This window comes from Cyprinodon variegatus, unplaced genomic scaffold (genome assembly GCF_000732505.1).
Source record: "Cyprinodon variegatus isolate N-32 unplaced genomic scaffold, C_variegatus-1.0 Scaffold869, whole genome shotgun sequence".
Taxonomy (NCBI): Eukaryota; Metazoa; Chordata; class Actinopteri; order Cyprinodontiformes; family Cyprinodontidae; genus Cyprinodon; species Cyprinodon variegatus.
In genome coordinates, this window is record NW_015151322.1 from 161,046 (window position 1) to 172,385 (window position 11,340).

Consider the following 11,340-nt stretch of genomic DNA (forward strand, 5'->3'; position numbering starts at 1 on the left):
TCTGTGCTTCAGTAGAGCAAAAGATGTCTGCCATAACAATTGCAAACCCACTCCCATGTAATTATAAATAGCAATTTTTAAGGCAAGGCAAATATAAAGATTGAGACTCTCAGTTCATAAGTGATAATAAATAATATACATATACATTATAAACACAATTTATGACAGTAAATCTCAGTGATTATTACACATCGTACCATTAAACAACAGGCATGATCAAATATAATGGTGGTACAAAGAGCATGAATGCACAAGATAGTGATACATTTGTGACATAACCTTTAGTCAGGAGATGGTGAACACTGAGTGGATCAGCAGTGTTGAAAGATCTCTGCTTTTATTTTCTCTCTTCAGGTAGCCATGTGAAAACTGTGGGAAAATAAACTCTTGTCTCTCAATAAATCACTCAAATTCAGTTCTTTCTCCCTGAGCAACATACTGTAGGAGATGTATTTGTACAAACTATTGGATTCTTCGAACATTATCAGAAAATCTCAAAGCATTATCTGATGTTGGTTTGTTTTATACATTCCCAAATCATAGATAGAGTTATGGTTCAGATCATTCTTTGTAAACAAACCTGTTACATCAGACATCCTCTTTTCCAAAGAAATGGCAGGTAAAAATGACTTAACTCTTAATGATAATTCAACTGTTTCATCTTGTACACATTACTAGGTAACATTCCTAAACATTTAAGGCTAGAGCAACCCTGAATCTTATCTCAGACAGCTGTAAAAACAAATCAGTCCACTTTTCAGAAAAACTGGTCAATTTTCAATAAATTATTTTTCCTATGTGAAGGTCGATAATCATGTTTTTTAAATAATTTCTTGAACCACTCCAGCTCCAGACTCAAATCAAAGAATGTAATCTTGCAGAGAAGTAGATGGAGGCCATCTAAACGTCATTTCCCAGGCGAGATATATTGTTCATTACCAGATGAGTCCATCAACATCTAGAAAGCTCATGAAAGACTGGGGATAAAAGAGGAAAGATATTTTCAGAGAGTTGGATAACTAGAAGGTGGCCACTACAACATAGATGATAAGCACTGGACATAAATAGGTAAGTCAGGTTTTATCTTTTAGCAGCTTTATCAGACAAACATCACATAGTGTTTTAGTAATGGCCTCTCTGAATATGAATGAGGCAGTGAGAGAGCAACTTCCTGAAAAGCTCTGTCTCCATAGGTTGGTGGTACCACCGACAACATTTGGCTCACAGACTCTACTTTCCAAAATGGAGATAGAGGATGGAAAAGGCCCAGAATGTATTTAGGGGTGTGGCCATGAATTGCTCTGAATGTTAAAACCAACATTTTTAAATTAATTCTCAGGCACTCAGATAACCATTGTAGTGAGACCAGAACAGAAGATATCTGAGCTCTTCTGTTAGATTTGTTAAAATCCTAACTGCAGCATTCGGTTTAGACTGTAGGGGAGCCAATGAGGAGTTTTTAGAAGTAAAAATATTAGACACTTTGATCTGTAACAACAAGGTTACTGTCACTCCCTTCCAACCTCCTACTTCACACCCTTATAGGGTTACACCCCTCTCTTTGAGAATCACTCATGTTGCCTAAAAAAAGCTTCAGTTTGTTCAGCTGCTAAGCATACCATAGCAACAGTGGCATGATACCTGACAAAATGTGTGTCACAATCTTAATACTAACTCTAAACACTCTGCTGTTTTCAGGTAATCCCTGTTTCTAGTAACAAATTACCAGAGATTTCACAATTACAGTTGTACTTTTTAAGTGTTTTTCTTTTTCACAGTTGAATTACTTGATGCAAATACATATTGTTTTGTTCTTCCACAGGATCTTCTCTCAGTAATCAAGTCCGCCAGACTCCACTTTACATCCAGGCAAATCCAGGAAACTCAGCCAATATCAACTGCTCTCACAGCATTCAGAACTACAACGTTATGCTTTGGTACAAGAGATCAGAGGACAGGCAGCTCCAGCTTCTAGGTTATAGGTATTTGGGCAGCAGTACCTATGAATCTGGAGCGAAAGTGGAGATTGAAGGGAGTGCAGACAAAGACAAGAACTGCACTCTGACAATAAAGGAGCTCAGTGTGAGCAGCAGTGCTGTTTACTTCTGTGCTGCTAGCTACCACAGTGATGCATATCACTGCTCCTCAGTGCAAAAACCTCAACCTTCACTGAAAACCTATATATAGGAATAGCTATGGAAATTTGTATGAAGACTTTTTGACAGGTTTAAAATTTAAGTCTACAAACTGTGGTTAAAAGCCTTCAGCTGATCCAAAATGTTGCAGCCAGAGTTATGATGAAAATTAAAAAGAGAGATCATATCTCTCCTGTTCTGGCTCTTCTTCGTTGGCATTCTGTTAAATCCAGAATAGAATTTAAAATCCTCCTTCTCACATATAAAGCCTTAAATGGCCAAACTCCATCTTATATCAGGATATAATTGTTCCTTATGTTCCTAAAAGAGCACTTCACTCTCAATCTGCAGGTTTACTAGTGGTTCATGGAATTTCTAAATGGAGAATGGGAGGCAGATATTTTAGTTATCAGGCTCCTCTCCTGTGGAACCAACTACCAGTTTTAGTCCATGAGCCAGACACCCTGTCTACTTTTAAGGCTAGACTTAAAACTTTCCTTTTTGATAAATCTTATAGTTAGAATTTCTCAGGTTATCTTGAGCTATCTCTATAGTTATGCTGCTATAGGCTTAGACTGCTTGAGGACAGAGGGTCCGTTTTCCATCATTCTATCTCTATTCTCCTATCCTGCAGTATTTGTTATTTCAATCTCTAACGCTATGCTCTCTGCTTTTTCTCACTGTAGCTTCATAAATCAGTCATAATCTAGCTGTCTTTATCCAAGCTGGGTCAGATCCTGATGTTTGCAGGGAAAGGATGCAGGGAAAGTTTCTTGCGCTCCGAGGAGCCACTGCGCATGTATTACGAGAGGTCCGAGAGACTTTTTGCACCCTTGGGCGGAAATACATCACCAATCTGACAAAAAATGGAATTACGCTTTAGTAGTCATTAAAGATTAAACATTTATCTTTCACATCTAAAAACATATATATAGATATATTTCGAGGTATTTTACAAGTTTTTTTTTTTTTTTTATGTCTTAATCAATGTCATCGGGTGTGGGGAGATGCCCTAGCGCCCTCTATTGGCAAGCCGCCACTGGGTAGTTGACTGAACCATACAGGCCATAACAGACTCTTGTTTATGAGACTTGCATCATTCCTTACTGTGAGATATTTAATCACACTGTGGGCAAGCTGCTGCAGTTTTTATTTTTTAAAAATGTGATTCAAAAAGAAACTGCTTCTCTTAGGAAGCTCTGTGAGGAAAATGTGATCTCCTCTGTATAACCGTAGGTACATAACCAACCTTACAAAATGAGTCAAAGTGTTGTTATTTTTTTGTTTCTTAATAGATTAAAACACGCTTTAAAATCTCAAGCTTTTGTTAACACAGTCATGAGCTATATAAACCAAATATAAATATAAAACAGAAAGCTTTCACAAAACCCTTAAAAGAACCAGTATAAGTCAAGGTGAGTCAAGTTCTTATAAAAATAAAAACAAGTCCTCATAAAATCAGGGCCCATAAAGTCTATTACCTAGGAAAAATCTTTTTTTTACACCACACAAAATTTTTAGCTGTTCTCCAAATCAAGTATCTTTATCACCTGTAGAAAAAAACACATAGCATTTTAATTATCATATCATATACAGCTCCCCATAGGTTCATACTCTGAAATTTATTTTTTAATGCCAATAAAAATACTAAGCCAAAGCTTAGTATTTTAAACCCTCCAAACATCCTTCTTTATGTCACTGTGGCTCCGCCCACCTACTGATTGATCTTCTTGTCTTATTGTAGGTTTCACTGAGAGGAGAGGTTCAAAATAACTGCTAAAACTCATAGTACTAGCAATATAAATAACAAAATCCCATAAAAAACATGAATGTCTTCCTGTTAATGCTTGCTTTTAACACTGCGTTGGTTTCAGGTAATCAGACTTTAAAGTTTTTTCAAATCCCTGTCATTTACTCTGATGGTAAATTCATTTATCTTAACATGTGTAACCATTAGATTTAAACCAAATCTCTGTTTTCTTTTCTACAGGCTCTTCTCTCAGCGATCAAGTCTACCAGACTCCATTTTATATAGCAGCAAACCCAGGACAGAATGCCAGTATCAACTGCTCCCATAGCATTAGGAGCTACAATCGAATTTTCTGGTATAAGAAATCAGAGCACAGGCAGCTGCAATTTCTGGGCTACACTTATCAGACCACCAGCAATGCTGAACTCGGAGTCAATGTGTCAATCAAAGGGAATGCAGCTGAAGGAGATATCAGTACTTTGACTATTAAAGAGCTCACTGTAAGCAGCAGTGCAGTTTACTTCTGTGCTGCTAGCTACCACAGTGCTGCACAGTACCGGTGCTCAGTACGAAAACCTCCTCATTGTTGTGTTGTTCCTCTGCTTACGTGCTCTGTATTTGTATTGTTTGCTTTGGTATGCAAACAGGTATTTAAAAAAAAATACAGCTACATCAGCTGTGATGTTGGTAAACTTAGTTAACTATTTTAGAAATGTTCAAGTTAGACAAAAAGAAAAACAGCAGCCAGTTTATAGGAAGATGAAATAGCTGTGTGGGGGAAAAAAAGCCTTTACACTCTTAATAAACCGTGCAAATATTCTATAAAATGTGTGCAAAGAAAGCATTAATGTCCGAAAGTGCACATTAACCCGCTAAAAAACTATGAAACAAACAGCATAGTTGTAAACACACTGAATGGGCCTTGTAGCGACTTCGATCCACCAACAGAGTTATCTTTTGCTCTTACAGGCCTGTTGGGAGCAGTGAAAATTATAAAATCTAACAGCAGCTGAAAAGAAGGATCTACAAGAGTGCTTTTTTATGCACCTAGGGTGAAACAGCCTTTACAGAAGTTTAGCTCTGAAGCAATTCATGCATTGGATGGAGGACACTGTCAAAATGTATCCCACCACCTGAACTGTTTGATTATTATCAAGCATTTTATATTTGATAATTACATCGACAGGTTTATTTACAATAACAATTTCTGTGACATTTTAGATAAGTATTTGTCACTTTGCCTAACAGGTAGTTACTTTAATAGTGCAGTAACTTAATTGTAAACAGTTCCTTTTCAGGAGAACTAACTTGCTTCTATTCTCAGTACTTTACACTTTTATAGGGATATTAAATGTCTGAGTTTTTTCAGTTTTTTGCCAGTAGGTGGTGGCCTATCTTAACCTGACAACAGCCAGATGCATGTCTCGCTCCGCCCAGCTCCACTCACATACGTATGTGAGCGGAGCTAGGCGGAGTGAGACATGCATCTGGCTGTTGTCAGGTTAGGCCTATCTCCCACTGTGAAAATAAAGAAGAGCATTCTGACGTAATCCTCCCTGTGTACCTTTTCTCTGTTCCTTGCAGATGAGGTTTCTCATATTCAAGACGTAAAAGTGCTTCAAGATATCACTTTATGATTTGCAGAGAGTTTATGATAAGATGATTATTTTCTTTTACATAAGTTTCAATTTTTTTCTTCTCTAAGGTAAAGTATAAAAAATGCTTTGGACCTTTTTGCATTTAATCCCACACTTTTAAGTTCTTTAATATAGTTTTGCCATAACTTCACCCATCCCTATCTTTATAGGTTCCTCTCCAGTTGGCCAGTTTAACCAGGTTCCTGAACATGTCCTAAAAGACGGGAGCAGGAGCCATCATAAAATGCTCCCACATTATCCCATTCTATGATCGGATCTTGTGGTACAAACAGACTAAACAGGGACAGCTGGAGTTCCTGGGATACACGTATATTAGCCTGGCTTATATTTGAAGCTGGACTGGCTGTGAAAACTGGGTGGAAATGCAGATAAAAACCAGACCTGCACTTTAACCCTTGACGTTCTCACCCCTAACAGCAGTGCAGTTTACTTCTGTGCTGCCAGCTTCACAGTGATCAATATCACTGCTCCTCAGTACAGGAACCATCATCTGTATTTTCCTCCCCTTTTTGTGGCTCACACAGCTTTGCACCTAAAAAGGTTATTAAAGTCAAGAATGCATTTTTTTTCTCTCTAAAAGGGGAGGATCTGTGAAGCAACACATAACTTATCCTCCCTCAGATATATAAATCATATGAAAAGCCTCTAATAAATAATCTAACATTTTGGAGCCAGAAAAAATGTTGGACGTCTACATCCTTTTTCTGCTCTCGTCATTGAGGATTCAAGGTATATAAAAATATTTCATTTTAGTATAAGATTTGTGAATTTCAACAGTTAAATAAATTATATTTCCAGCTCAAAAAGTAGATTGAAAAATATGCCTGGATGGAGCAGCACTTCTGCTGAATCTATCAAAATTACAGTTACTTCTTACATTTTGAGCTTTTATGATATATATACATTTTCTTCTCCTTACAGTTTTCTGTCAGGACGTCATCCAGAATCCTACGATCAGCTGGAGTTTACGGTCCGGATCTGCTGATATTAATTGCAGCCACAAGAAAGATATTTCTCATACCCAAATGTACTGGTACCGGCAGCGTCCAGGGGAGACCATGACCCTCATTGTGTACACAGTATATGGTGGGCAGCAGGACTATGGAGACAACCTTCAGACCAAATACCCAGCAGTTAAAGACAACATAGAGACTGGCGCTCTGACTGTGAATGATTTACAGCCTGATGACAGTGGTGTTTATTTCTGTGCTGTCAGCAAATACAGTGATGTAATTAGATCTAACAGCCGAACAAAAACTGACAATAAACTGCATTAATCAAAACCCACATCTGCACTTCCATTGCTTTCCACTAGGGGGAGTTAGGAATTAAGAAATTATTCCATATTTAACATTTTTGTTAAATCCCTTTTCCACAATCCACCTGTTCAAGTGTATTGGAGCAACAGTGATGACATCTTGGCTGCTTATCAAACTGCCTTTGTTTGGATTTAGCTTAAAAACTGAAATTTTGATTGATGAAAAAAATTTATTTATACAGATTACAAATTTCACACAACAGGCAGTGTTATGCAGCAGACATGAACCAGTTTTTCATTCTTATGATTTAACAATCTTAATTAGGAATAGACCAGTTCTATTCAACAGCTAGAAATTAATAAACTGAAATAAAAGTAAGTTAAACTGTCCTGCAAGAAATGTATTTCCCATTAATTTAAGCAGGTATGTGAGATAATTCGGCAATGGAATTTCATCACTTAAAATTAAAATGAGCTAAAAAAAAAACTTATTTCAAGTGCATAATACCAAAATACTTATTCCATATGCAGATCATTTTACCTGCTCAATTTAAGGGCACATTTTTACATATTTAAATAAGTTTAAAATTTATTTTCAGATTAGTTTTTGCAGTGTATTTACCCACATTTGAAAATAAAGTAATACATGATTATATTGTTTTTATTTCCACTAAACAGTCATTCCTTGTACATCTAAAATATAACTTAGTTGTTTTGAATAGTGATTCAGTTTGAATAGATAACAGAATAACCTTTTCAAACTTCGCTTTTTATGAACCAAATGATCAGACGATATTAGCAAGTTGATATTTGTTGACCTTGAATGAACGGCTTTTAGGCTAACCAAAGGCTTTTCTCTCTTAGAGGGAGAGTTTAGATTTTTTGAAAGGGAGGTTAAGTGATAGTACACGTACTTATAGTTTGCATTTTGATTGATCAGGTGGATTACTGTTTGGGATTACCTTAACTATTTGCTTAATAAATGGTAACATTTCTGTTGATAAGCAGCCAAGCTTTCACAGGATCAGCCTGCATCAATCTACAGCTAAATGTGGTATTGTACAAAAAGCAGAAAAAAACAAAAATAAATGTTTTCTCAAATTGATCAGCATTGTGATATGGGTAGTAATTGCACCTGACTTCAGTTTAGCACAATAAGAAAGGTGTTCGGCTAAAAAGAGATTCAAACATATTTGTGATTAAAAAAATGGCAAATCTAGTCTGCCAAAGTTGTGCATCCCAGAGTAAAGGAGATCTTTTCATTTGCTTTAAACTGAATAAATAATCATCTTTACAGGAATTTGGTTCAGACAAACAAACTTTTCATGTGACATCTTGTGAAAATCACTAAAAGTAAATATAATGCAACAGCCAAAACTAATAAACTTAGAAAGTATAATTCAATGAGTTTCAAAATAAGATAAAAAGTTTCATATATAGGAACTAATTACAGTATAAAGTGGGGCTCAGAAACTCGATTTTAGATCATCCTAATACATAAGACATTGTCTCTGTGTATAAACGCTAACTTTAACGACATTTTAAGATAAAGTCTTGTTCCTCTTTGCAGTTTGCTGAACTTAGACAAAAAGCTTTGACTTCATCTATAAGGAAGGTTTGTGTTTATTCGTCACTTCCTTTTCCTCTTGAGGTTTTAGTTAAATCCACAACACAATCAGGTGCTCATTACATGTTGTTTCACTTGGATATCAGAAAATTTTATCTGGTAAAAAATAATAAAAATAACAATCCAAATTGATTTAAAGGTGGATTCTCAGCTAATGCTTATAGTTAGCAGAAGTACAATGAATCCCATCTTCATCCTTCTATGCCTGGCAGGTAAAAACATATTAAAATACAACCAACTTTAATATTTTTTTTTTCCAACAATACTAACCAAAACTAATTTGTAGGTGTTGCTTCGGCCTTCGAGGTCCATCGTTCTCACTCTGATCTCATCGTAAATACTAACGCCAGAGTGGAGATTTTCTGTACACATGATAAAACTGACTACAGGCTAATGCTGTGGTACCAGCGCCCACCTGGAGACACAGCTATGGACCTCATTGGATTTTTATATTTCAAGGACAAAACCATGGAGAAGACCTACGAGAAGGAGTTCAACATCTCTGGAGATCTGAGTGTGAATACATTAAAAAACTCCTCACTTGTAATCTCTTCTGCAGAGGAGAAGCACAGTGCATTCTACTTCTGTGCAGCAGGCAAAGCACAATGACAAAAAATCCCTCTGATCTTCACAAAAACTATTAAATGTTTTCATCATCCGTGGTTTCCAGTCAGTCTTGCAGTCAGCTTTATTGTGGTTTATATGTGAATGTATTTTTTTTTTTACCAAACAGTAAAAATTACCAGTCTTTGATTTATTTAGCTTAATGTTATCAGTCTCATCAAACTCTGCATCTCAGCAGATATTTTCTTTTTACTGCTTTTAGTGCCCCCTAGTGCATGAAGGAAGCAGGATGCCTACTGATTTGTGCTTCAGAACCGAACCTAAACAGTAACATTTATGTGAACATTTATATAGTTATATATAGTACAACACAAACCTCAATTTATTTTTCTTTATTTTAATGGGGAATTTTTATGATAGACAAACAAAATGTATCCCAGAATCATGCAGTGAAAGTATAATCTTATATAAGTCTTCATATTCTTATACATAAAAATCTAAAAAGTATGGTTTATATTTGAACTGTGCAAAACTAATGTTTGGAGCAAAAACAGTGACAATTCTTTTGGAATAAGTTTCAGCTGCTTTGCCTATCTGAAGTCTGAATTTCTTTGGAAAAACATCAGCATCAGCATTTTCATTGGCTTTTGGTCTGGGCTTTGACTTAATTTAGTTTAAGCTAAACCAACCCACTGTAGCTCTGGGTGTAGTGTAAATGTTGTGGTCCTGTTAGAAGTGAACCTCTGCCTTAGTATCAAGTTTATTGAAATCTCTAAAAATCTCTTGTTCCTACAGGGGGAAAAAAGCTAGAACAAAGCATGATGCAGCCACTACTTTGTTTTACCAGAGAGCTGGTCAGAGTGATAAGACCGTGCATTCTCATTTCTCTTCCATGTAGGCTTTATATAATTAGATACCTAAAGGTTAGGGTTTTTTTTTTGTCTGTTAGTAAAGCTATTAAAAAAGAGGGATATTGATGTGCACAACTTAAATTTTAGAAAAAGACAGGATTTGATGGGTGGATGGCTCTTAGTTAAAGCAAAAAAATCACCACAATCGGTTTCTTTAAATTTTTTTAATTTCTTGTCCTTATTGAACTGATAAGAAACAACCATTTTTTTCTGCTGTCAAAATCATTTTCAAATATTTAAGTGTTGCTGGAGATGCTACCTCTACCAGCACTATCTGTCTGCATATCAGTCTGTCCCTCTGTCCATTCAACATTCAGAAAAAAATTTTAATGTATTTGTCATATTATTTATATGTTCTCTTTGTTTTTAAGCATGCAGAGGGTAAAATGTCACTTTCCCTCTAGGAAATAACCCCATAAAGTCTCTATAGTAATGCTGCTATATGCATACAGTAAGCTGCTGGAGTACATAGGGACCAATTGTTATTAATCTGCTTCACTTCTGATTCTACTTCATCTTTCCAGTTCTGTATTACTTGTTGCTTCCCCCCTAATTTTATGGTCTGTTTTCCTAATGTCTGTGGCTTTTTGTGGCCTGGAGCTCTGTTTAGCTGTGACACCGTCTTCGAGGAAGATGTCAACTGGGCTGCTGCCATTAACAGCTTTTGTTATATGTGATAGAGATGGGCTTCTTTTTCAGTGTTTAGTCCTGCTTTTCTCCTAGACAAAGCTTTGGGGTCCTCTTTTTTGCTCTGCATTATCTCTTTTCATTTAAAAACAGGCTCAAAGCTCATCTGCTTAAATGTATTTTGACAGAGCCACCTAGTTTACTATTACCTTATGTAACATTAAAAGTATTTTTGGATCAGTGCTTTCATGTATCTTTTGTATTTATGCTTGTCTCCTTGAACCCCTAGTTGGTCTTGGCAGAAAACTGCTCACACTGAGCCTGGTTCTGCTGGATGCTTCTTCCTGGTAAAGGGAGTTTTTCCGCTCTGCTGTTGCTGCTTGCATCCTCGGTGTAAGGGATTGCTGTAGAGTGAATGACAGAATGCAAGCAAATACTGTCACCACATACTCATCCAGGAAGAGCAAGTCCTGCAAAGTGAATGTCTTAATGCAAGCAACTGCGTTTTCTTAGTTAGGAAACTTTAAATCAATCTTACTGTATGAATTGTTTCTGTGAAGTGCCATGACATGGCGTGTGTTGGGAATCAGCACTAAATTAACGGAATTGAAATAAATAAAATTAGTAGAGGGTTTGTTTAATTGTCGTTCATATATATCTAGTGGCTGTTAAAACATGCTATTTTTGTCAACTGTTATTTTTTTATACATTATACTTTGACATCCCTTTAAGCATAGAATTTAGTCTACAGTTTGAGTTAAGTAGTGTGTTAATAAGTGTCCAGTTTATTTGATTAAAGGGGATATAAAA

The 11,340-nt window shown here is 36.1% G+C and overlaps 1 protein-coding gene across 1 annotated transcript in view; it reads left to right on the forward strand.

Moving 5' to 3' along the window:
• The window catches only part of LOC107099421, a 7,986-nt gene extending 2,490 nt beyond the window's left edge, over positions 1-5,496 (forward strand). Inside the window, exons 2-4 of the mRNA XM_015397515.1 lie at positions 1,823-2,125; positions 4,126-4,385; positions 5,470-5,496. Of these exons, the coding sequence (XP_015253001.1) occupies positions 1,823-2,125; positions 4,126-4,385; positions 5,470-5,496 (590 nt within the window). The remainder of the gene's footprint in view (positions 1-1,822; positions 2,126-4,125; positions 4,386-5,469) is intronic.
• Positions 5,497-11,340: the final 5,844 nt, after the last annotated feature.